This window comes from Drosophila hydei, unplaced genomic scaffold (assembly GCF_003285905.1).
Source record: "Drosophila hydei strain 15085-1641.00,03,60 unplaced genomic scaffold, DhydRS2 tig00008124-arrow-arrow-pilon, whole genome shotgun sequence".
Taxonomy (NCBI): domain Eukaryota; kingdom Metazoa; phylum Arthropoda; class Insecta; order Diptera; family Drosophilidae; genus Drosophila; species Drosophila hydei.
Genome location: NW_022045834.1, coordinates 305,580 through 333,570, shown reverse-complemented (window position 1 = coordinate 333,570; position 27,991 = coordinate 305,580). Strand labels below are relative to the sequence as shown.

The 27,991-nt window shown below is 32.3% G+C and overlaps 2 protein-coding genes across 6 annotated transcripts; both read right to left on the bottom strand.

Annotated features, from left to right (window-relative positions):
- Nucleotides 1-440: 440 nt before the first annotated feature.
- On the bottom strand, nt 441-1,837 carry LOC111600445 (cyclin-dependent kinases regulatory subunit). The gene is made up of 3 exons (XM_023316540.2): nt 1,768-1,837; nt 1,248-1,707; nt 441-1,163 (listed from the first exon to the last, which is right to left on the bottom strand). Exons 2-3 carry the CDS (start codon nt 1,301-1,303, stop codon nt 992-994), a joined length of 228 nt encoding a protein of 75 aa, XP_023172308.1. The 5' UTR covers nt 1,304-1,707; nt 1,768-1,837; the 3' UTR covers nt 441-991.
- A 6,202-nt stretch (nt 1,838-8,039) lies between these two features.
- On the bottom strand, nt 8,040-26,451 carry LOC111600444 (sodium/potassium-transporting ATPase subunit beta-2). Of its 5 annotated transcripts, none has more exons than XM_023316534.2 (9): nt 26,150-26,451; nt 23,583-24,079; nt 10,848-10,988; nt 10,458-10,577; nt 10,139-10,144; nt 9,818-9,984; nt 9,651-9,758; nt 9,426-9,591; nt 8,040-8,247 (listed from the first exon to the last, which is right to left on the bottom strand). In XM_023316534.2, the coding sequence occupies exons 2-9, from the start codon at nt 23,707-23,709 to the stop codon at nt 8,144-8,146; spliced, it is 939 nt and encodes a 312-aa protein (XP_023172302.1). In that variant the 5' UTR covers nt 23,710-24,079; nt 26,150-26,451; the 3' UTR covers nt 8,040-8,143. The 5 variants fall into 5 exon arrangements, with proteins under 5 accessions (XP_023172302.1, XP_023172304.1, XP_023172303.1 ...); XM_023316536.2 differs by having other exon boundaries at nt 26,209-26,451; XM_023316535.2 differs by having other exon boundaries at nt 26,261-26,451.
- Between the last annotated feature and the right edge of the window lie 1,540 nt (nt 26,452-27,991).

Below are 27,991 nucleotides of genomic sequence, written 5' to 3'. Positions count from 1 at the left end.
ATATAGTACATATATTAGGTATCTGTATCATAGATCATGTGATATATTCATATTTGTATTTTGAAGACTGCGCATACTATAAGAACTGACTCAGCGAAGATTTAATAAGATTTTCTATTTCCATGTCCTTCTATAACAGTTTTCTATTCTATTTCTCTCTAAACGAATTCTCTTTTACAATTATAATAAATCGCACTCATAAATTAATAATAATGTTATATATTATATTACGCCATTGATAAACACACTATATAAATTGGGTGTATTGAAAAACTTCAAGCAATCAACGCCAAAAGTTTTCTACAAATATATTTATATATTTTTTTTATTGTTTTTTATTTATAACTTTATATTATGTTTAAACGTATTATATGTATTGATAAAAAATTTTCAAGATCACAAATCATATTTTCTTTAATATTAAATGAAAATGTGCAGGTAATTTTCATACGCTTTTCTTTTTTCATTTCGTTTTTGTTTTGAATGCGTTGCGCGAGATGTAAGCATTTTACAATAAAAAGGCCCACTGTGTTATGACTAATAAGCAAAGAATAAGGAAAAATCTGAATAAAAATTTATATAAAAATATGGCAAACTCTCTATATGTGTAAAAAGAAATATGGCAACACTAATTTCAAAGGATGAATGCAAAGAGCATCTCAAAAGCAATCTAATACTTGTTGTATGTAAGGATTAAAGCGGTTTGTAGGTGTGAGTGAGTGCATGAATATTGTAAAGGAATGCGAAATAAGTGTACGAGTGTGTATGTGTGTGCGTGGGTTTTTGTTGTTGTTGTTGCCGCCACCGCAGTCGCTGCAACAGTTGCGCAGCTACCACCTTTTGCGCAGTCGCAGCTGCAGCTGCGCTGTCGCGTCAGCTGGAACGCCGCTTCCATGTATGCTTATATGTATATATTAAATGTATTGTATGCATGTGAATGTGTGTGTGAGTTTGTGTGAGGAGTGAGTGTGTAAGGTGCCTTTGTATTGGTTTACTCCTCCGTTTTGGGACGCCGAAATAGCAAAATATGCGGCTCCGGCTTATGTATCATATAATGTATCCAGCCGCGTGATTGCTGTACTCCAATTGATCTCCATTCGGTTTCTGTCATCAAATGCGTTTTGGGCACCAGCTTCACAAGGTCTTTCGGCAAGACCACATGTCTGTATAAAATACATACGTACACATACATTAATACACACATATATTTATATGCATTTACAGTTGCAAATTCTATGGCCCCTCACCTGTATTCGAACTTCTCATCATAGTATTTATCCGAGTAGTAAATATCTTTGCTCATCTTTTTGATCTGTTGGAATTTGGAAGGGGTGCTGGAATGCGGCGTTTAATTTGTATTTGGCGTCGGCGTCCTTTTCTGCACGTCTAAGTTCGCGATCCTCTTTACATTCAAATTTCTCCACTTTTCTATACTTGCACACGGTTATTACTATTGTTCAGTTAATAGTTAGTGCCTTTTCTTTCAGTTATATAGATTTATTTATAAGCAATTAACGTTTTTTAAGTAATTTAAAAAAGCAAAAAGTGACGCGGTCTACAATTATGTTTGTTCTAGTTCGTTTATGCTCATTGAACCACTAATATCGATAAAAAGCAATGCTTGTTTAGCTCGATATCGGAACATATGAGCACCAGTAATGAAGCGGTTTTAGTTCACGAGAATTAGCCGCTACGTCAGTGTTGATTCTAAGTTAAATAAGGTTTAGTGAAACAGAACAAAATTATAGTAGTATTAATTATACTTACACATGCTTTATTTTTCTGTGTCAATGAATTGAGCTACTTAAATGTTCGCTTAAGCGGGTCGACGTGTAACGCGCGGGTTTATTGGATTACTTGTCCGTAAATTGTGGCGGTCGGTCGACAAGCTTTAGAATATTTGTATTCGATTAGTGTGGAGCAGCTCAAATTGTTTACAAAATAAACTTAAACTATAAAAAAGCTTAAATAAAATGTTATTTCACATATTATATAAATTTACCAATGATTGTTGTGATCAAATTGAAATTAAACAGTTAATAATATATAAATATATATATATATATCGATATATCTACAGGTTGCAATACAGCTGTAGCAACATTTGACTCTAGCAACATGTTCTGCAACATGCTTAAAAAATGACCCAGTAAAATCTTGAATGTTTAGGGTCTGCATACATGTGAATTAAAGCCTTCATGTAATTAGAACTACTTTCGCGCAGAAATGCATGCAAACGCCAGTGATGTTGAGTAGAGCAACAAGTTTGGTTGGGTTCGTAATCTTTTCTCATTTGTGCTGGCCTTTATACATTAACAGTTATTAGCATAATTAGAGAGAAAAGATAATGTATGTTCGCAAATGAACTTAACTTAAAGAAACTTTTTAAATGAAAGAGTTTTTTTTGAAAATGTATAACAATTTTGTAAAGAAATTAAATAGTATTCATAGCTGCCTCCATTGGGCGATTAGTATTCGATTCGGTCATTCTCTCTATCCTTTATCTTTTCCGCTTCTCCCTCTGTTTAAATGATCTATCCACATCGTCCTCTCTCTATTTGCTTATATCTTTATCTTATCTTTTTCTCATTATTTGTATTTCTCTTACGCTCTTTATCTCTCATTGTATTTCTCTTTGACGTTATTTTCTCTGGTTTGCTTGCTCTTATTCTCTCTCTCTCTTTGTGTTTCTCTCTCTTGCGCTTCTTTCCTGTATGGACAGTCTCTTGCGATTTCCGTATCTTTCTTCATCCCTCATTATACCGGCCTCTTTTCTTGTCTCTCTTTTTCGCTCAATCTCTCTTGCTATCTCCCTCTATCCGCATTTCCTATCTTTCGCTTTCAGCAAGTCATAACAGAATACCAGAAATACGAAATATTTGTACAAATTGATAACGCAGCCAATTTTTTTTGTTTATTTGGAATTACTTAATTCCATATCAACATAATATTTTTATTGAATTCAGTAAAATTTTTCAAACAGTTTCTCATTTTTTTGTTACTCGTACATGTTTATGAAGCTTTCTGTTGCTGTTGTTCTTCTTGTTTTTTGTTTGTTTTTGTTTTTGTTTTTCATTTTCTTTTTGTTGTTGATGTTCAGTTACTCTTCTTGTTGAAAGTTCATTTTTGTTTAATATTACATCTTATGTTTTTCTTTTTTTTCCATTTAATATTTAAACTTTGTCATTGATTTATAGTTAAACTTAAACAATACAAAAGCAGTATTTGTTTTTTTCATTCATTTTGTTACACATAAATATATATATATATTTATATATATATATTAATTTTACCATGACTTTTATTTTCATTTTCTTTTTATGAAGTTTTTTATCTATATATTTTTCTTTGTTTTCCACTTTTAAATCTAAATTAAAGCAATTCTGTTAGGTTTTACTTTTTGTTACACTTGAAATAATTGTGAATGGTTTTTGTTTATTGTTTCGTGTTTTCATTTTAATTTTATTTTTGTTGTTTGTTTAATTAAAATGTCATCTTTGAAAACTGCAATTCGTCAACTGAAAATATTTGCAACTGAAAATTTATTTGAATTTCGTATTGTTTATTTGAATTGGTTTATTGTGAATGAAAAAATTGTTGTTATCGACCTTAAGTATAGTTTACATGCTGTTTTTTATGTTTTATATATATTTTTTACCATTTATATAACATATTTATGCATACATAATTTGTATACCGTAATGTTACATCGCTTAGTTCTATATAATCATAATTTGAAATAATCGATTCTTTTTTCTATTTTGCTCTAACCAAATGGGCTTGCAAATGATATATAAATCAATGTTTTTCAAGCTAGTTATTCATTTTTTCTAAAATATTGTTCTATTATGCGCTGCGGTTTTTTTGCACTTGTTGTGAGAGATCGAGTTCTCGGACAAATTTTGATCCAAAAGAATTGCACACTTTACGCTGAAATAGATCGAATAATATATATATATATATATATATATATATATATATATATATATATATATATATATATATATATATATATATATATATATATATATATATATAGATATATATATATATATATAAGTATATATGTATATATTTGTTTTTAGAAATTGTGGGCGTGGCAGTGTTTTAACATAACATACAAGTACTAAGTTAATTTTTTAAATATTTATTAGCATACATTGAGTTTTTGCTTATAATTTTGAAAATGCTTAAAATTTGTTAAACACCTTTTGGAAATAAACGACTGCCACATTTGTTAGCTAAACGATTCGTTGATTTTTATTATTACTATATATAATATATTATATTAATTAATTATATATAGATGTTGAGCTTTCAAAGAAGCAGCGGAAGTAGCTTAAAGAAAATAAAAGTTCTGAAATGATTTTGCATTTAAATACATTTTTTTGTACATTTTCTAGAAGACGTAAAAGTTTTATTATATAAAAATTTTATTATACTAAAAAAAATTCAGAAGTTTTGAAAGTAATTTTCATAACTTTAAAACAAATTCAAAAGTTTTGATACTAATTTTCATAATTTTTTAATATTTGGAACAATTTAAGAATATTTTCGAAGTATTTGAAGAGTTTTTGAAAAAATTTTCAAGTTTAAAAATCTTAAAATAAATTTTAAAAATTTTGTGAAAGCTTGAAAATATTTGTTGAAAATGTTTTGAAATTTAAGTTTTAATTTTTTTTGATTTTATTTAAAGAATCTAATAAAATGTATTGCATTTGCCTTGTGTCGATGACGTAAATTGTTGTTGCTCACACACAAAAAAATTTTGTTGATTTTTGTTTTTAAATGATTTTTTAATACACTTGGTGTACAAAATGGCAGTTTATATATATATTTATATATTTATATATATATATATATCCTTGTTAAATCTTTATCAAGTGTGTTCTAGTATATATGCCGCATGCTAATTAGTGCAAAATATGTCAAATCTTTGGATCCGCAAGCCAAATTTCTTTTTATCGTGTGCCCAAATGAAAAAGAATTTATTTTTTAGTAAACTAAAACTAAAAGATATGACCAATTTTTTCAAGAATTGTGGTCGAAAATTTGAATTACTCGCGCTAAAGGGTCAACATTTTCTTGGCAGTTTTATATATATATATATATGCATTTACATACATATATCATATATTATTTAATACTTTTTTATATTATTTAAAATTTGGTTTTTAAATTGCGTTTTTGTTACCCTATATAAACTACTAATATTTATCGGCGGTTTTGGGAACACATTTTTCCCAGGTCAAAAATTATAAAAAAAAATGTTTTTACTCAAATTTTGTGCGTATTAATTTGAAAATATTTGAAAAAAAGCCTGTGGGATTTGGATTTATTTTTGATAGCTGCAGACGAGAAAGAGCAGAGAACAAAAATAACAAATATATATTGAGTGAATCTCACAACTCGTGTTTTGTATTTTTTTTTTAATTTTATTTATTTATTTTTTGCAGCATTTTATTTCACTACTTAACTAATTGCTTTAGTTGTTTTTATGCTTTTTCTTTTTCTAATAATTTTTTGTTTTTCTTTTCTGCATTTGTTTAATTTATAAGAAAACATGCACTAGAAAATTGTTTGTTAGAAAACTATTTGGTAAACAATTGTTTGAATTTTATTTACTTAACGAAATTATTTGCTAACAATTTTTTGAACTGAAATTTGATAAAGTTTTGCCTTTTTTTTAAATTATAAAACATTTTTAATGTAGAATTTATAAAATTTTTGTTGAAATTTTTTTGGAAATTTTGGAAAACATTTTTGGCAAACGGAAAACAATCCTAAAATCCGGAAACTGATTTTTCTTTTTTTTTGTAAAACGTTTTTGCGTTAGTTTTGTTAAATTCATTTAATAAAAGTAATTAGTTGTTAATAATATATTTATAATATATGTATATATTTAAGTATAACATTTTTTCCATTAAACTATTATTTAGCGATTTTGCTGCATCTGTAGCAAAAACTGTATAACATTTCATGTTCATAATTTGTTTTATATAATCTTTTTACGGGTTTTCTGTTTTGGTTTTTTTTTTTTATTATTTTTATTTATTTTTTCTGTTTTTTTTTCCAGCTGCTTCTTACATTTTAGACTAGCACTAGTTAAGTGGATGGTAAAAGGGGATTAGTTATAAAGCTTGGTATGCCATTTAAGAGGTTTAGCTTTTATTTTTAATTTTCTTTTTTTTTTCATTCGATTTTTTAAAGTTTTATATATGTTTTTTTTTTTTGTTTTGTGGGTTTGGGCAAAGGTCTCAAGAGAGCGAGAAAATTGTTAAGCTAGTTGAGGCCTATTTATGAAGTTGTCTCTAAAAATTGTGAAAGAAAAATGAGTGAAAATCAAATTTTCTTGTTTTCCATTTTTTCTTGTTGGTATTTTTCTGGTATATACCAAAAGCAGATGCAGCATGTTGGGGTTGCTTTCGCTGCTCTCTCCCTAACTGCCCCCGCACTCTGACGCCCTTCGCTGGAGTTGAAGCTGCTGCGGCTGTAGATGAAAATTATGTTTGGTGTAATATATCGAAACGGTTTGTTGTTTGGTTGTTTTTCTGTTTTGTTTTTATTTATTGTTAAATTAAGTTCGTTTTTATTGATCTTTATTAATTTTTCTCATTTTCGGGGAATTCATTGTATACATAATATATTTTTGTTTTAATTTTATATACTCCTTTTGTTTTTGTTATTGTAACCAGTTACTCTGTACTTTACTTTCAGCTATATTTTATCTGTTTTTTGCCTCAATTTTTTTTTTTTATTTTTTTTGTATTTTTTTGTATATTTTTTTATTTATTCTCATGCAATTTTCACATTAATGATCTTTGTTTAGTTTTTTTTTTGGGTTTTTCATAATAAGTGAAGAGTATTAATTTTAAATGTGTTTGCGGTTTTTTTTGCCTTCATTTCTATGCATTTTTGTTTTTGTTTTATTTGTATCTAACCTTCTTTTGCTTTTGCTTTCTATTCCATTTTGTATTTTAAAATCTACATTTATTTTGTTTTTCTTTTTGTATTTCTTTAGAAATTTGTAGTTAAACATTTGTTTCTTTTTTTTATGTTTTGCTTTGTTTCATGGGATTAATGCGGCCTGTTTAAATTTATAACAAATTTAAACAACAAATTAAATAAGTTTCTATTTTATTTCTGCTGTGGAAGGGGCAAGGGGAAGGGGGTGGGGTGTAGGTTCATGTATGTATGTATACATATGTGTTTATATATGCGTTCCAATTGTTCACTTTGTTTTTATTTTATATATATATATATGTTTATATATATAAGTATTTATTTAAATATTATAAATATAAATAATGTTTGTTTTTTTTTTGTTTTTGCTTTTACATATTTATTTTTTAACACATTTTCTCATTGAGTTAAGAACAGTTGCTGCATTTGTCATTTGTTTATATTTTTGTTCGCTGCGCTGTTTGTCGTTTATATCTTTAATTATTTTTAATTACACCAAAAAACAAAGTAGAATTTGTTAACAACAATTTTTTTTTCATTTCATTTTCATTTATTTTATAATATCATATTTGCGCTAAATTATGTGGCTTGCCAATTTGTAACCATTTGCTATTTTATTTTTTCTTTTTGCCTAAATTGTTAACTAAATAAAATTTCCTAACCAATTAAGTTTGTGTTTGTGTGTGTGTGTGGGAGTGTGTGTGTAAGTTTGTGTGTTGGGCATTTGATAGCGTTGGGTATTTTTTTTAGCGCAAGGTTTAGTCATGATTTTTTTGTTTTTTTTTCTTTCTTTTTTTTCTTTGTAGCTCTTTATTTTAGTTTTTCTTTGGTTGTTGCTGTATTTATTTTGCATTATTATTTAGCTTTATTTTTTTTTTTGTTTTTTTTTTTGCTTGCTGCTACATTTTCTTTTGTGTGTGTGTGTGTGTTTGTCACTATTTTATTTATCGTGACTTTGCTTAACTTTTCATCTTTTTCTTCATTTTCATTTATTTTTGTAATTTTTATTTTTATTTTTATTTTGTTTTCTTGTTTTATGTATGCCTAATTCGCGCTCTCTTTCTCTTTTCAACTTTCTCGTTTACTTCTCTCTCTTTTGTTTGCTTTGCTTCTTGTTTAGCTGTTCTTGTTGCTGCTTTTCGCCCATTCACTGATGATGCATTGCTCCATGGCGTTTCTCTTAGTCGACCATTAACTCAAAGTGGACGGATCCTCTCCTATCCGAGCGATCATGTTTGATGTTGCGAGCCCAGGCTTTGCACTCAATGTTGATCAAGACGCCGGCTGGAGAAAGTATAGAAAATGGTAAAAATTTTTAAATAAATTTTGTAAATATTACAATTAATAAATAAATTATTAATTATTAATATTAATAATTTAATTATGTACAAAATACAATTTTATCCATACAAAATAATGTTAGGCTGTTATTCGCAGAGTAACTTAAACAACCAGTATTTAAAGTTTAGGAAATTAAAGGTTTTTTTATTTTAATTTCAGTAAATTAAGTCTTTACAGACTTGCAAAGTTATAAAAGAGATCTGAATTATTTTCTGTCAATCATTTCATATAAAATCACAATAAAAATAGTTTTATTTTGGCCAACAGAAAATAAACCAAATCTTATTCTAATTTTCTGCCTTCCATTTTAACTCGAACCATATAAATACAAGAATATTTTCTTATCATTAATTATATTCATTATTATTATTGTATTTCGTAGCCTACTTTTGTGATACTTTGTTACTTCAATCTTCAATTATCTTTGACCGCTTTGTGTGCTTGGCGAGGCGAGCTAACGACCCTTAGTTAACTGTCATAGCAATGGTAGCATGTAATGTATGTGGCTTAACAAGCATAAAGGATTTGCCTAATCCTCTTTTGTACGCACACACTGAAACTGAAACTCCCCCTCGCTCCTTCTCTCCTTCTCTCTCTCATTTCAAGCTAAGGAATTATTACAGTTTATTGTGGCGTGAAATTGGGTTCTAGACGATTTTCTTTTGTTACTCCCAGTTTTTTGCTTCTTTTGTCTTAGCACACCCAATTGGGCTGGGAAAAGTGGAAGAAGTTGGGCAGAAGCTTACTCATATGAGCTTGACTATTGTTTGACTGCTGCCTTAAGTAATATGTAGAGCATAAAAGTCGTTTTTTTACAGACTCTTAATATTATAATTTTTTTTAAGATTCATTTTTTACCTAATCTGTAAGTTGAGCTTTTAGATTTTAGCAAAAAAATATTAATAAGACGTTTATAAATTAAGTTTTAAAAATTTTAAAATGTTTTAATGGAGTTTTAAGAGGGATTATGTGATTTCAGTGTATTTACTGTAGAAAGAAAGATTATTCCTCTGTTTTCATTAAAATTTCATTCCTTATCCTTATGCTCTGTCACCTCTATCTATATCTCCCCAATGTTCTTTATATAAATATCTGATTACATTTGTTATATATATACTTACTTTCAACGGTAAACTGAACAGCAACAATTGGCGGTATATAGCCCTCGATATTTTTGAATGGGAAATAGAATGAGGGGAAACCCATGCGAGGATAATAATCGCGTGACTTAATGTTTTCAACATCAGCAGGATTTTCGCCCTCGCACGATACCCAAACAACGGCAGTCTATAAAGCGAGATCAAAAACATTAAAAAAAACTCTAATTTTACCAAATTCAAATTTACCTCATTTGGTCGCAGGCTCTGCTTCTCCTTGATGTGGTGCTTCAAGCCCTCAGGCATGTCTTTGGGCAAATTTGCTAAATCGTAAATTTGTGGCTCCCAGTTGTAAATCTGAGCGAAAATTGATTAAAATCATGTATATATATATATAAATATATTCTATAGATTACCTTATTCAACTTGAGGAATATGCAGGGCCTGGCCAGGTGATAACCAAAGTTATTATCAAAAGTGCAGGGCGCAAAACTAGAAACTTCAACGCCGCAGACTTTGCCCTCTGGTGGCGGATGCTCAAATGAGCAGTTCACTTGATTCTTCTTGGGTAGTTCGTCATAGGCTGTGCACAAATAGATATAACACATTTTTAATATATATTCTAGAGCTGATTAAATATCATCTCTAATATACTTAAAGCCTTCATTTAATTAGCTTCTATCAAATAGTTTCATTTAGCAATACTTTATTTAGGCAAACATATTTTTTACACTCACTGTGATCTTTATTATTTGATTTAGTCACAAAAAACAAACGTTTCATGAACAAAAATATATATATAAAACATTTATAAATAATTTAAAAATTGTTGACAGTTCTATAAAATTTATAAATAATTATACAAATATTGCGATATTAATAATAAAAATAATTTGTTAAGCTTTCATCAGCTTCAAAACAAAAATAAATATTTTAAATAAAAGTAAATGAAGGTTTGAAAAACAAATTTTTTTTAGAAAAAATATTAAAATTCGGTTTTTAAATTTTATTATATCATACAAAATTTTAATCATCAAAAGCTGAAGCTGTACTTACATTTCAGAAATCGCTCAGTTTCCTCAACCCAATACATATAATTGTCTTTCTTCGATGATTCGTACCAAACTAAAGTGCTCTCAACATTCGCCTCTGGGGGCATTGGTCGAAAGCCAAGACCTGAAGGCAATATAAAAGATATAGTGTTGTAAAACATGTTAACAAGTGTTGTGTGATGGCTTAGTATATATTTTGAACATGTTTTTTTTTTTAATTATAAAAAATTCTATTAATACATTTTATTAAAAATATTTTTATTTTAACATTTTATATTATATTATATATTATTTTATATTTATTTTTATTTTTGAAAATCAAGTTATTGCATAAAAAGTAATATCTTTTAGTTTTGTTTTCCTTTTCTCTTAAGTTGAATGCTTGTAACCTTACCTGGATTCGATCCAATCAATCCATTGTCAAGCATCCATTTGGGTTTATCTACCTCCAATGTTTGATAGAACACCGCAAATATGGCAGCAAAGAATCCGGTTAACGCCGCATAGAATATAATGTAGAAAAGTAAAATTTTTGCTGCAAAAGAAGAGAGGGGAAAACCCTTTCATTAATTTTGAATTTAAATATAGGGCATTATCTTATATAGATGATTACATGAATTATATAATCCTCAGCTGAGCGCCATAAAGTAATCAAATTTGGTTTCATGTTTGCGTAACGATGATGCAACTTTAGTTTTGTTTTCTTTCTAGACAAAATTTTTTGTGGCTTTTAGGCGCTTTTATTATGCCTGCCACGCCCCATTGCAAAAGACTTGTGTGCGGTATTTTAATGGCTCTGTCAAAGCGTGTGTCTGTGTGTATTATATTCATAAAAGCAAAACATTTCCGAATGCCATTACATTTATGTCCTAATGGAAATTTTTCATGCTAAGTTGTTTCAGCGTTCTAATGAATTTTGATATTTGTTTTTCGTTTTTCTTTTTTTTTCTTATTGGGCTCTAATAAATGAGAATTAGTCCCAAAGGAATTGTATTTCTCATATGTATATGTGACTATTGTAACCCTGAGAAAATTAGTATATAGTATATAGCTACGTTATATAATATATGCTAAACCAATTAGAGCTTTTTGTATATTTCTCTTATGCACTTTAATTTTACCTACTTTTACGATTTCAATGTTATATTAATTATTAAACAATAATTATATAATAATAATTATATAATAATAATTGCTTCATAATTGTTTATTTATAGTTTTTGATTTTCCTTTGTTTTAATTTTCATTATTTTACAAGATAATCTTATTAATATTAAATTAAAATTTTTTTATATAATATAAATAAAAAAATATATATGTAGGTGTTTAAATATGAAACAAAAATTTTATATACTTTAAATAAATAAATATATAAATAAATTGATAAATAAATACTTTTTCAAACAATTCTTAAAAATTTACTATTATTTTATATTTAAAAAAACTCATTAGGACAGATTTATTATGTTATATTTAAAATAAAATATATTTGAATAGGGCTTTTTATTATTTTATTATATCCTATCTCAAATTAAATATATATTTACAAATTAAATAAAAATAACCAAGCTTTAAAATTTTCTTTTAAAAATTGCAACTATTTATTAAAAAGTTTTAATTGAATTTACAAAAATAAAATATATAAGAGTACCCCATTCAAGCCTTAAAACTTGTTTTTTTTTCTAAAGTTTACAATCTCTTAAGTTGCCAATTAGCGAGCGACCACTGTAACAGTGCTAAAAACCTTCAACTGGCTGAGTAAGACGTTAACTGAGCCAAGAATTTACACAGTTTGGCATACTTCTGGGCTAATTGACAATCTGGGGCATGAAGGTGGTGTGGTATGGGGTAGTATAGGCTAGTAACTACGACAGTTGGATGACTGCCACGGCTCACGCCCCTTTCACACTTGTGTAACTACTCCAACGCTCTACGATTACACAATGCACGACTTTTGACATTTTCTTGGCTCCAGCTGCACGTAAAACTAAGGCCAAACTTTGAGGGTGTGTGAGGGTGTTTGATAGTGTGTGTTTGTGCTTGGCAAATATCCACTCTCCTGTGCCCCAGCTTAGTTTTGACTAGTTTGTCATTTTGACATTTCTGTTTTGTAATTAAGTGTGATTAAAAGGTCGCCAAGTTTTAGCACTCTTCCTCTTGCCCTTTAGCTTTCGCTCTTATTTTATTTTTAGTTGTTTTTATTGCAATCGCTTTAATTTTAGATTTCATAGTTAAGTTTCGTTCACATTACGCATACGCCATGTGACGCAGCAGCAAATTGATGTAGTGCAAAATATGTTGGAATTGGCATTTGGCATTACAGAGCAATTTAGAAAAGTCATTAATCATTTTGCCCGGAGACTTGGAGACTTGTGTGTGTGCCGTGGGAATTTTGCAAAAAGGAAATTGCAAGAGAACTAGCAATAAATTAATGAATGAATGGGAAAGGTCGTCGGACTAAATACATTTTTAAGTAGTTTAATGAGAATTGAATGAAGTAGAATTTTGTGGAAGACTAAGAGAGGGCGATCAGAGATGAGAGAGAAATTAGGCGTAATTGAATGGCAAAAGATATAGCTAAAAATTTGTGAGTTTCTTTAAAATGATATTTGAATTTAGACAAAAGAATATTTCGCTTTAACTCAAATTTTTAGTCTTTTTTTTATATCTTTATATATAGATAACATAAATTTCTCTATATAATATATGTTCAAAGGAGACAATCTCAGATTTGGAAACTTTCTAAATTTTTACGCAAAAAATAAATTGAAATTAAATAAAGTTGATATTCAAGAAATCACCAAATACTTTAAATATATGTTAGAAATGAAAGAAATCAATATAGTTTTAAGCTAGAATTTTATTTAGTTTTTCATCAGTTAAATTTAGTAGAAAATATATCATAAGCAAATAAACTAACATATATATTGTATTTAAAACTCTTCAACAATCCTTCATTTCACATTGATTCGATTATAGATGAGAGCCTTTAAAATCTGTTAAGTAACATGCTTATAGTCAAGAGCTATTGAAACACACTTGTGACAACAAAATGCTGCACACGGTCAATTAATTGGCAAAAGTATTGCCAATACAAAAAAAAAAAACTAAAAAACTTACAAAAAAGAAAAATGAAAATGAAAATGAGAAAAAAGAACGCATGCGCTGTCGCTTTTGCTGCTGCCCGACTAGCTATTGCCAATGCGCCCGCACTCTAACGAATTCTCAGGGCCAAATACAGACATATATAGAAATATATATTTGTATATAGATATATATATGCATACATATATATGGATATATTAACATAAAGCCATTATATGCTTCGTTAAAAGGCTTCTAGTTCAACTATCTTGGGTAAAAGTTTTAACTAATGTATTTATATTTTAACTATAATACACTATATATATATATACACTATATATATATTATGTTTTTTTCTTAGTTAACCGATACAATTTGTAATTATCTTTTTCACATTTTGTCCACCTCAATTGAGCTTGCAAATACGTTAAGCATTTGTGCAACGCCTTACGTAATTTGGTTACGTTACGTAGGCAGTTAAATAATAATAGAAAAGAAAGAACAGAAAAAAAATATACGTTTGCATGGCAACACTCGAGCTAACTTCAAGGGTTCGCCTGCAGGGCGCCTCCTTTTGCAGTTGGTTGTGCTTTTTTTTTCAAGCTGAATTTTCTTATTGTTATTCCAATGGGTGTGACAGTGTGTATGTGTGTGTGTATGCTTCTGTGTGTGTGTGTATTTCTGCACTTAACGAGCTGTTTGCTCTGCTTTCAGTGGTCGCAATGGCTTTTCGTGCTGCGCTAGGTGGGGCCTTTGAAGATGAAGCAGTTTTGTGGCTCAGCTGAGCATGGGGCATGGTTGGAGCTGAATTTTCGATTTGCTTGCTATTGTTGGGGGCGGGGAAACAGCTGTTTTATTTGGTTAGCAAGGCAAATACGCTGATTCGCTCTAAATGTTAAGTGCACTCGATAAAGATATGAAATTAGAAGACACATAAATTTAAATCGTAAATGAGTTCGGAAATTAAATTTTAAGTGCAGAAAATAAAAAAACAATAGTTTCTATACTGGTTGAAATTCTTATATAGAAACAAATTAAGTACAAAAATAAAAATCAATTTACTTAAGTTTGTTAGAAATGCTTAGAAATTCTTTTACAATATTTTAGGGTGTTTTCGACATTCGTTGATTCTAATTAAGAGTCTTTAGAATGAATCTTAATCTAAAATGAATGCAATTTATTGCATTTATTTCGGTGAGAAAAAAATAAAATAATATTTATTGCATATTTTTATTATGTTATTATTAATTTTTTTAGGACCTATTAAAATATTTGTTTTCGAGACAACTTAGTTAAATTAATTAAATAAAAGAAACTTTTATATATATAAAATAAAAAATATAAAAATAAATATGTAATTTCATTTTTTATATAATTTGTTTAATTTATCTTTTTATTAAAATAATGTGATATAACGCCGCATTTGACTTTTGTTTTCTATTTTTTCTGTTGTCAAGCGGCGCTTCGACTTTTGATTTCGCTTTTTATATTTCAGGTTTGGTTATGCAGGGCTCTACCTTAAAAATCCGATTGATTTACGCGAAAATCTTTCACTCATTACCTGTGTGCTTGTGTGCGTGCGTGTGTATGCGTGTTCATGCTACTGTTGAGCACCTGGCAGGTCTTAGTAGAACATTAAGTATACGCAGCATTGTGCGCGCACTCTCTGGCTGCGACTGCTCGCTGTCTCTCTCTGCAGCTCTCACTCTCTTTCTCCCTCTCTATTAATCGCACTCTCTCGTTCTCTTTCCGTCCCTGTCTTTCCCACTCTAGCGCTGTCTCGCTTTTTGTAGGTCTCTTGGCTGAACTTTGCCATTTGCACAGCTGCCGCAATAATGTAACAAACTGTGCTGGTATATGCACTGGTGTGCGCGTGTGTGTGTGCGTTCGTGTTGGTGTGAGTGCGTTGTTTGCATGTGTGCTACAGCTGCAAGCTGTATACATACACACACACAGAGACACTCGCAAAATGAATTGCGTCCACCTCTTCCTCTTTTGTAATTTCAGCTACAATTTTACCTTGCAGCCATTGGTGCGGGTTGTAGCCCATTTGCTCTGTTAATTTTGACAGTTTTGACAGAAAAATAAGACAAATATATATGCACACACACACACACGCACACGCACATGTATACAGCAGCAGCTGGCACACAAAGAAAAAATATTGGACAGCAAAATGGAGCAGAAAATACAGCTGTCAACATCAGGATTCGCAACCAGCCCCCAGGCTATGCAGCACATCACGTACATACAGATAGCGAGAGAGATATTGCGTGAGATTCAGAGAGAGAGAGAGGGACAGAGATACATACACACAAAACGCACATAAATTTAAGCACACAATGCAATAAGTAGAATAATAATCATTTTTAAATACTCTTGGAAGAGACTTTTAGCTTTGACTGTGTTTTAATTATTTTATTTCATTTGTAAACATTTTTAATAATAATAATGAAATATATTTAAAAATGTATTATTATATTATTAAAATTATATTATGTAATTCAAATTTTAATATATTATATGATTTACATTTTCAATTATAATATTTTATTTTTATTATTTTAATAAGCAACCCATTTTATTTTATGTATTATTTGAATTAAAAGTAATTTATTATAGTAAATTACATAAATGTTTGAGATTAGTATTCATATTTTAATTCAATATATAATTATATCTTCATATATTTTTATTATTATTTTTTATTATACTAATTTAATTTGAATATATTCTCTATTTGTTATTATTATTCCCAAAATTATAGAAAAATGCGTAATAAATTAAAAAAAAAATCATTTAAAACATTAATATTCATATTAAAATTATTAAATTTTTGAAAATATTTTTTATAAATTATATTTGAACATGTTTACAAGTAAAATAAAAATTTAATTTCATAGAATTTGGCTTGCAACAAATTCGAATTAATAATCTCAGCAGCTTCTGTTTTGAATACATAAAAAGAAGCTACGTTTGATTTATGAAGTCTAGCAAGACTTTTAATTTTAATTATGTGTTACGTGCTTTGCAATTTCCTATGTTGCCAGCTCTTTAATTATACTCATCTTCCAGGCTCTCGGGAGTCCAATAAGATTTATGAATAGCTTAGTCCTAGGCCAAGTAGCCTGTGGTTTGTATTCGCCACATGACCCGAGGATTTTAATTTGCATATTTTGTTTATTGGAAATTGTATTGTGAATTATGCAAATTACTTTGATTTGTAAAAGAATGAAAATATTTTCTAAATAAATATTTGATCATAATATTAATAAATATGCTTGATTCAGATTTTCTTATTGAAATTCTCATATCAATGAATTTGTAACTTCTTATTAGTATCTTTATACACAGGGTATTTACTAGTCTACTACACTGCTCGAGTCCACCCTATGCATACACTTGCTGTTCCTCAGGCATTTCTTAATTGTTTTCCAATTAAGCGCATTGAAAGTTTTTCAATTTAAAAACTTTGATTGCCAGCAAAGTTTTCCAGATACCCTTAAAGTTCATGAATATCTCATTATAAAGAGATCTCGGCGAGAGTTGAGCTCTCCATAATGCACTTATGCAATCAGTAATCGACAGCAGTCGTGAACCGTATGCTAATTGCCGTGTCGATTGGATAATTGTTTTTTGCTGTTGCTTTTTTTGCACTCAGTGCAAAGCACTTAACAGATTTGCAGCCCATTCGAGGTCAATGCGTGGCAATCGCAGAAGTTGGCATACTATTTAGCGCAACGCTCAATTTGATGGGTCGATGTAAATTGTAAAGCCTCGACACATTTTTTCACAAGCATCCATCTCTCATGTGCCTGCAAAACGTCTCAATTTGAGTCCATTGATCGAAATGATTGGCATTTTTTTTATATTTTATTTTTTTTTTAATTGATTTGCAGTAAAGCAATTGATTGGCTTTGATTTCTATGAGGAGAGATGAAGATGTTCTAGAGGAGAGCTGATGATGTTTGAGAGAATAGTACAGTATATAGACTGCTTGAATTACTAGTTGTCTGGGGCAATTCTTTATTGCATTGTGTTGTAGCCTTTATTGATAGATAAGATTACTAGAAATTGAGTTACGAGAGTGTTAAGCAAGCGAAGCTTTTACTTTTCGATTATCAAAGCATTAAGCTTATGTATTTGCTTTGCATTCATTGTAACCGAAATACTTTTATATTTCAATAACTTTTACTAAATATAACTGAAGTATTTTTCGTCCGGTTCGGATCGACTATTGATGTGTATTATCAGATTTTCAAGAAAAGACTTCTAGAACTTTACCTTACTGTAGCTCGGAATTTCTTTGCCAGATTTAAGACTCATCTATACTTTTTGCTCGCAAGAAGCGCTTGGCGCTCTCTGTCTCTCTCTCGCCCTCTCTCTGTCGCTCACACACTCTCACAACAAATGATCTTAAAACTGATATTACCATTAATGTTTCATGGTAAATTAATTTATATTTATATATGATTATTTTTATATTTTTTGAATGGTTTGAATAATTCTTGCTGCACTTCTCGAATTAGGTAAGGCTCTATTTGAAGCATACATTTAGATACATAGATACTCAAGTATAGATTCAGTTTTAGACTCAGTTTTTCTGTAGTTAATTTAATTAATTTGCTACCCATAAGTAATCTGAATTCAATACAAACGATTGCCTAGAGCTTAAACTGTTCATGGATTATACAATTGGCAACACTTATGCAAAATGCAAACTATAGAAATCTAGAAGTTATTGGAGCATATATACATATGTATTGACATAATATATTATATGTAGTAATATTAGTATAGCACGTAGTTTGAGCTCTAAAGAGCAATATTTAGAAACTTGCTTTTCATTACAAGCATTACCCAAAAACGTTTGCTTGAAACCTAGAATGAAGTATATACAAATGTTTATTTACATATACATATATATGCCTACTATACATATACATACTATATATATTTATACAGTATAATGTCGACTCTCTTTCTCCCCAGCTTTAGCCCTTTTTTCTTAGTTACTGGCTAAATAACGCTGAAAAGATTTCGTGCTGGCGGCGTGTTAAGTGTTTAACTGAAGAAGCAACACAACTTGCAACTAAGTAGGTTACAGACAAAGCAATCATGCAACAGCAGCAGCAGCAGCGGCAACAACAACAAGAAAATTGTCTGTTTCGCAGCCATGTTGAATTGTTTGCCGCCAACGCCCACATTTTGGTTGCCAGCTAAGCCCGGGGCGGCACTTGTCGCTGTTTTTGTTGCCTGCGTGCCTGTCAGACAGCCAGTGTTGTACAATGTTCTTTGAGAATGAGGTTAGAATTGATTTTTAGTTGAGTCAATTTCAGTGCATGATAGTGCAGGTTTTTCATCAACCACTTGGCATTTAACTGGGTTATAGGCAATTGTGCAAAAAGAACTCGAGTCGAAGGTAAAATGTGCTGCGAAGAGCTGACAAATGATAGAGGCTATGGGGCATAGACTAGAAAGCGAATAAGACTTTGGATTTGGAATGCGCTTTGCATGTTACATATACACTAAGCCATCTATAATCTATCATCTATCATCTATCATCTATCATCTATCATCTAGTCAATTATCAATTATCATCTATCATCTATCATCTATCATCTATCATCTATCATCTATCATCTATCATATATCATCTATCATCTATCATCTATCATCTATCATCTATCATCTATCATCTATCATCTATCATCTATCATCTATCATCTATCATCTATCATCTATCATCTATCATCTATCATCTATCATCTATCATCTATCATCTATCATCTATCATCTATCATCTATCATCTATCATCTATCATCTATCATCTATCATCTATCATCTATCATCTATCATCTATCATCTATCATCTATCATCTATCATCTATCATCTATCATCTATCATCTATCATCTATCATCTATCATCTATCATCTATCATCTATCATCTATCATCTATCATCTATCATCTATCATCTATCATCTATCATCTATCATCTATCATCTATCATCTATCATCTATCATCTATCATCTATCATCTATCCGAGGCAGCGAGCAGCGAGCAGCGAGCAGCGAGCAGCGAGCAGCGAGCAGCGAGCAGCGAGCAGCGAGCAGCGAGCAGCGAGCAGCGAGCAGCGAGCAGCGAGCAGCGAGCAGCGAGCAGCGAGCAGCGAGCAGCGAGCAGCGAGCAGCGAGCAGCGAGCAGCGAGCAGCGAGCAGCGAGCAGCGAGCAGCGAGCAGCGAGCAGCGAGCAGCGAGCAGCGAGCAGCGAGCAGCGAGCAGCGAGCAGCGAGCAGCGAGCAGCGAGCAGCGAGCAGCGAGCAGCGAGCAGCGAGCAGCGAGCAGCGAGCAGCGAGCAGCGAGCAGCGAGCAGCGAGCAGCGAGCAGCGAGCAGCGAGCAGCGAGCAGCGAGCAGCGAGCAGCGAGCAGCGAGCAGCGAGCAGCGAGCAGCGAGCAGCGAGCAGCGAGCAGCGAGCAGCGAGCAGCGAGCAGCGAGCAGCGAGCAGCGAGCAGCGAGCAGCGAGCAGCGAGCAGCGAGCAGCGAGCAGCGAGCAGCGAGCAGCGAGCAGCGAGCAGCGAGCAGCGAGCAGCGAGCAGCGAGCAGCGAGCAGCGAGCAGCGAGCAGCGAGCAGCGAGCAGCGAGCAGCGAGCAGCGAGCAGCGAGCAGCGAGCAGCGAGCAGCGAGCAGCGAGCAGCGAGCAGCGAGCAGCGAGCAGCGAGCAGCGAGCAGCGAGCAGCGAGCAGCGAGCAGCGAGCAGCGAGCAGCGAGCAGCGAGCAGCGAGCAGCGAGCAGCGAGCAGCGAGCAGCGAGCAGCGAGCAGCGAGCAGCGAGCAGCGAGCAGCGAGCAGCGAGCAGCGAGCAGCGAGCAGCGAGCAGCGAGCAGCGAGCAGCGAGCAGCGAGCAGCGAGCAGCGAGCAGCGAGCAGCGAGCAGCGAGCAGCGAGCAGCGAGCAGCGAGCAGCGAGCAGCGAGCAGCGAGCAGCGAGCAGCGAGCAGCGAGCAGCGAGCAGCGAGCAGCGAGCAGCGAGCAGCGAGCAGCGAGCAGCGAGCAGCGAGCAGCTATCATCTATCATCTATCATCTATCATCTATCATCTATCATCTATCATCTATCATCTATCATCTATCATCTATCATCTATCATCTATCATCTATCATCTATCATCTATCATCTATCATCTATCATCTATCATCTATCATCTATCATCTATCATCTATCATCTATCATCTATCATATATCATCTATCATCTATCATATTTTAAATATCTTATTTTCTAATTTTAATAATCAAAAAGTTCTTTCCAAAAATAAAACTGATTGATAATTTCTTATCCTTTCCTTGGCATAGATATATTTAAATATTCTCTTCCACTCTTACCACTGACCTTTTCAATCTGGTTTGACATTCGAGCGCACATCAATGTTTCAATAGTGTCAAGCGCTGCGACAGCATCACAAATTGAACTCCATTAAAAATTACTAAGTCCTGAGATATTGCTAAAAATAAAACAAAAAGAGGAAGGACGGCACGTGCCTTCAGCTGTGCGACAGCTCGAATTGAATGATGTAGCCGCCAGCGAGGGCGGAGCAAGAGCGTAAGAGGAGCTTAATCCCATATCAATAAATAGACAAATAGCACGTATGTTATAAATAGTTGCTAAAAAAACCCTTGCGCATTATCGTAAATCTCAGTTTATCAAGTAGTATTTGTTATAGCAAGCGGTGCTTGTGGTTGAACGTGTTAAGGCTAAATTTAACAAGTTAATAATAGAAAAATTCTTGATTTCTAGACCTTTTGGTACAGCAAACTAGTTTAAGAGACAATTATTTATATTTGACTTATTTTGAATCGATCTTTGCTAAACTTAGACTGTTTTTTCTAAAATCGATAAATATCGATCTTAATTTAAAATATTTTTATAAAGTGTGTAGACACAAGTTTCGTTAACAAACTGTCGTTTTATGTGCGAATCGATAAATGTCGATATTTAAATATTGAACTAATTTACGTTAATTAAGAGCCTCGATTAAATTAACGGCCTTTTTTTGTATAGGTACAAGTTTCGCATACAAATTTTCATTTTATATGCAAATCGATAAATATCTATATTTAAAAAAATGAGCTAATATATATAAGCAAAAATATAAAAGGTAAATGAAAAGGGTTTTTTTGTATTCAGCCCCTGAATTTAGAAATATAATAATAAATAATACAATTTCAGTGAAATTTTTACAAATCGATAAATATCGATATCTCATTGTCACATCTATAGAGCTTTTATAAAAATACAAATATGTACATGTATATGTCAAAAGAAGTGACATTCTACTGCACTTCAATCCACAACTTATCGATTTTTAACACTATTTCTATACGGTCATAAATATGTGTTGACAATCGAGTCAAAAGGCCTTGTACTGACCTATGAAACTTGGCAAACAACTAATATCTGTGCAGCATTATTATCTAATGCTTTTCTTATCTATTTAGTAAACGTTTTTATAATATTTAAAATAAACTTATCTAAGGCCTGAAATTTAAATAGATCAGAAATTTCGACCCGGCCTGTTTATTTATTTATTTATTTTTTTTGTTTCCACTGTCCATTGTCTTTTGCTTGGGCCATAAAATATTTATGACAATTTTGCATTCACATTGTCTCTGATGGCGTTTATACACGATATCAAATGATTAGTCATATTTGTCGACTACTTAAGCCCAAGGGAGCCTCGAGGGTTCGTCCACGCTCGTATAATTGTTATGCAATGTCTATCAAAAAGTAAATCAACTATATGAACAATCCAAATAACTAACTGACTAGTTGACTGTTCGACTAGCATGTGCTCTAGCTTAGACACATTATTTGATTCTATATTTAGGGCTGGCAGGGGCAATTTACTTGGCCATCTACCTGCCCATCAGATACGTGACTTTTTATTGTGCACGGCATTTAGAGAATGAGTCCAATCGATCGATACGCATTATTACAGGTTGAAAATTTGAAAGAATGAACGCAACTATAACTGTAATATTGATGGCACAATAATGAAAAGGATTATCAACTAGATTATCTCAACTATTATTTTTAACTATTTGATACCTATAGAAAGGGCAATTTTGTGTACTATTTTACACTTGTTACTTATAATATATTTTTTATGGTATATATAATTCACGAAAACACGAAAATCTATTCAATATTTGTAAAGAAATTTATAAGTGCTTTATAAAAATAATTAGATATTAATTTTGATAATTCCATATATATTTGTGATATTTTAAGCATATATAATATATACACTTTCGAAGCTCTATGGAATTGTATTTATTGTATATTTTTTTTTATAAATTTGACTCGATTTCTAAAAATATATCACACAAATATGAATATACTTATTAAGCTTACAATGCAAGCTACTGCAAGCTGTATTACATATTTAAGCTATATTTAACGTTCGTTATGCCCTTGAATGTCCCTCAAATAACATGTTATTATAAAACATAGGGGTACAATTATTTTTTACATCATATACGAGGCTGAGCCACGCGGCGTATGCGCAATGCGTGAAATTTGATTGATTTGCTGAGCGCTTTAATTAGCAATTAACTAGAGCACGAAAGCGAGCGCTAGGCTGTGGATATTATTAAAAAAATCCATATATAATATATATGTATATATGCATATTATATCCTCATAGAGAATTTATTTTATTACAAATTTATTTTTCTGAAATATATACAATTATAATAATGATAATATATTAATAAAAAACTAACAAAATGTAGAAATTATATTTGATTTCAATTTTAGAATGTAAACTTCCATATGAAAATTATATAAGAAAAAGAAATATGTATTAAAAAACGAGAATGTTTTTAATTTTTAATTAAACTGATAATTAGATTTTAATTGTCAAAAATTATATAAGTTCCTTCTAGTGCATAAATAAAAATTTATATAAGAAATTATTTCTTTATATTTGTTAAAAATTTTTTACCATATTGCATAATATTATTTTTATAATTTTTTTTTAACTTACCCCAACTGGAACCGGTGCGTCCGAGGCATTGGCTAGTTTCACTGTTCCATATGAATTTTTTGAAACCCTCCCATTTGCCCATCTTTGGCGGTGGCGCATAGTATTCACCAATCTTCTTGTCGGCCATTATTGATGTTTTTTTTTTGGTTTGATTTGGTTTGATTTTTGGTTTGGTTTTCGGTTTAGCTTGTTGTTGGCTTTAAGTACGGTTTACGATACGCTTGCACCAGGTCTAAGGAGGGTGTCTGTCTGTTTGTATTAGGCTAGCGTTAAACTATTGGTTTTATTTGGTTTTGTTATTCTTAATGTTTAAGTTAAACGTTATGAATATTATTTAAATATTAATTATTTATGTTATATTTGGTTTTTGTTTTATTTTTGGTTTTTTGGTATATTTGTCTTAATCAACTGCGTTGGTACAACATTTTTAAATGGGGTTTTTTTCTGAATGTTCGTAGCAGTATTGTGTTAAGATTTGCGCTAAATTTATTTGGTTACTGAAATTAGAAATAAATTTGTGAGTACATGTGAACAATTTTTCTCTTTTTTATGCCACCTGTTGGGTGGAGAAGACCAGGTAAGACTTTTTTAAATTAATATATATATAAATATATTTATATATATTATATATATTAAATATATATGGGCTTCTTTTATTCTCAAGCAATTTCCTACAGATTGTATGTATCTATAACTCTCTACTTTATTCGAAACTGTATTAAGATTATTATTAGATTTTATTGAATTTTTTATATTTTTTTGTTCAAATACAAATTAATTGTTTAATGAAAATTATGAACATTTTGCTCTTCATCGACCGCTTATATAAACATTAAAAACTCATTTGGCCTTTGTCAAAACTGAGTAAAAAGAAACGAATCAGTCTTTGTCCGCTTTGACAGTTTTTTCTTTCTTTTTGTATGTGTGTGTCACAAGGACACGCTTAGAAAACTGTTCTAAAGTACACTTTGCCGTTGATTTTGGCAGCTGTTAAATAGTTTTTTGCACTCGCTATTAATTTTGGTGAATTTTGCATAAATTTAGTTTAATTAATTGTTGCTAATTCGATCAACTCTTTGTCATTTACGTGAAAACAAATTGCAGTCGCCTGCCGATTTTAGCCACACACTCTGCCAACTGTTATGTAATCTCGAGCGAGGAGCGTTGGAAAAAAGCATCCAAAGCTTGGCGCAAGTCAATCAGCGTATGCGTACTGCGAGAGAGCAAGCACAGGCAGAATGCAGAGCGAATTCGAGATGGAGAGCGCAAGCATGTGTGAGCTGCAAAAAGAGAGAGAGAAAGAGAGAGCAAAGAGTGAGCCTGGAACTTGCGTTGGAAGTTTTTTTCCTTTTCTATTTTTTTCCTTTTTTTGGGTGCAGAACAGTAAAACAGATTTTGGCCATGCCATAAAAATTGACAGCTGGGCGCCAGCTTAATGACAGTTAGAGCAGCTCTCGGGAATGCTCAAGCAGCCCGTTACAGTTATGCGGGAATCGTCAGTTAGGTTAGCTATGACCATGCTAAGCGGCTTAGCTGCTGCAGCTTTAAACACACCACTGTACACGCACACACACAGGCATACACATACACAAGCTGGCAAAGTTATGTAAATTGTATGTTAATTTTGCAATATGATATGCGCTACTCCTTTGTTGTTGGTGCAGCTAAAAATAATGTTTCACTAACACAATGAAGCTGCTCTCTCACGCATACGCGTAGCTTGACTTACTTTCTGAATGCTGCCGCCGGCGACGTCGCTGCCACATTGCGCAACGCGCGTCCGTGGCGAAGGCGAAAAAGAAACGGCCTCGGTTCTAGCTATGGCTTGTATAGCTATAGCTATAAATGCCTGTGGCTATGTCTGTAACTGGGCGAGTCTTCTAGCTGTGGGGCAGGAGGCGCACAAATGTAGGCAATGCTCAGTTTTTTTCCTGCTATTTAATGAGTATTTAATGCAATTCTGAAGTTTTCTTTCGTGTTTTATTATGTGGCCACAAGCGTATGTGCACTGTAGCTGGGATAGCAAAGTTTATATAAGCATATTGATTACACAAGCTATACATACAAGTGCACTACATTTTCACTAGCCGAAACAAGCTAAAAACTAGTGGCAAAATTATGAAGATCTTTTGACATTATTTTCTAGCTATTTTTTGTTAGTTATGTATTGGAATTAGACTCAGACGTTCTGTTCTTTCAAAACCTGGGAAATTGCTTGATTTCAGTTTTTTATGATTAATTTATAAATTATATTTTATTATAATGATTTTAGCTATTGTTTATGTTCGTTTTATTTTTAATAGTTTATGTTAATTTCATTTTTAATATACAGCAGCAAGAAAAAAAATCGAATTTCGGTATGTATATAAGTTCTACAAGGATATCATGTTTTTTTTTGCTGCTGCTGTCACAGTGTCCTCGTCGCGATGCTATTGCCGACGCTGTTCATATAATCACTCGAAAAATTGTTTTTTTTTTGTTTTGCATAATTTTTTATTTATTTTATTATTGAGGTCGTGGAACGATTTGTTTTTTTTTTTGAAATTCTGGCACTTTTGCATCATCACCTCGAGAATTAAACTTCTTTTATTTGCTTTTTTATGTAACCAACGTTTTGTGCAAATACATGAAAATTTGTTGTATTTTCCGCAGCGGCGCACCAACAACAACACACATACAGATGGATTTTCTTGAACGCTGCTTTTCAGCCTCCTCTTCTTCTTCTCTACGCAGACATGCACATAACTCTCTTTATATATATATGTGCATATACATATATATATTTTTAAATATATATATATCTATGTGCCGTTAATCCGCCAGCGAGTGCGAGTAGCAACCGTCCACAGTTAAAACGCCAATGATAGTGCCAGTCGAGCGTTGAGTCCACCAGCGCCGCGATTGCTGCAGCTGTGAGCGAAACGTTCGGCTTTTGTTCGGCTACGCTTCGGCTGTCGTGCTCGTCGTGTTCGCACATCTCTGTCACATACGCACACACATATGCAGGGCTGGGGCGGTGGGCAAACAATTGCGCATGGAAATCACAATCAGAGCTTATTTCTATACTTTTTTCGGTGCTTCTTTTACCGCCTAGCAGCTTTTTTTGTGCTCAGCTGGGTGCCGTCGCTGTCGTTGTTTGTCGCCGCCACTGGAACGGCAGACTTGCTTGCTAGCTGGACTTTTGGCTTGTGGGTGGCGCCATTGCGGTCGGCACTGAGTGCCGGTGGTGAGCACTGGAGAGCAACAAACAGTTGGGCTGCAAGCTTTCAAGGTTTCAGGCGTTCCTGCTGCTGTTGCGGCGGCGGCTGCGGCTGCCACTGCTGCTGCTGTTAGTATTTGCAATTGTGTTCAGTGGCTCTCAAGCTGGGCGCGTGAGCTGCATGTCAACCAATTGCTGTAAACTGTAGGTTCGGTTATCATTGAAATTTCAGAGTCAAGCGTTCTTATCACAATTTCTGTCAATAGTATTTTGTAGAATATAAACAAAAACATTATAATCAAAAATAGAAATAAGCATACATATATATACATTTATTTAAACGAGGGTAACCTAGACAATTTTTAAAATTAATATTTTTTGTCTATCTGCTATTTGCAACGATCTTTGGAAATATCATAAGCTACCCTCGTATAAATACATTCCCCTTTAAGTATTCTTCGTTTTTAATTTACTTGTTAAGCTTATAAAAAGCTCTAACGAAAAAAAAGCCGAGTGCTTTTTCTAGACCTACATTTCGCTAGCACTTCACGCTTACAGTTAACTTAGCATAGATTTCAATTCGCCGAGCAATGCAAACGCTACAAGCTGGGGTAAAATGCTGCCAATTCCAAGGCGAATTGAGCCGCAGCCATTTCCCGTCAATTTGCCGCAAGCTTGCGCAGTAAAAGCGCAGCCAAAAAAGAGAGCGTGCGAGTGAGCGAGATAGAAATTGGACGATTCCAGTAAAATTTAGTAATATAATATTTATTGATTACTTCTGCTGCCAAAGTTTTCCACCAAAGAGTTCTACTCCCAACTGGCCCAAGCAGAAGCCGGAATATTTGCAAATTACATAAACCGAAAAAAAAAATCAACAAACAAAAAAAATTATTGCCCTCCTCACATCCGAGTTGTTTTCTAAAATGGAGGGTGCAATGGGGGATGCTTTTGGTCTTTTGATTATTCGTATATTATTTCGTCCACATCCAATTACGTCATATCTCAGCTGTTCTGAATACGCGACGCTTGTTATACAATCGACTACGGCTCTTTCAGCTCTCTGGCCCATCCGCCCCACATCTCACACACCCACAAAGACACACTTCATCCGCGCTCCCTCTCCTCCTTTGGTTATTTTGGACTTTTAATGCTTACCTGTTTATATGGCTGACATTTATTTAAGCTCTTGCTTACTGCTAGTTTTTCCTTG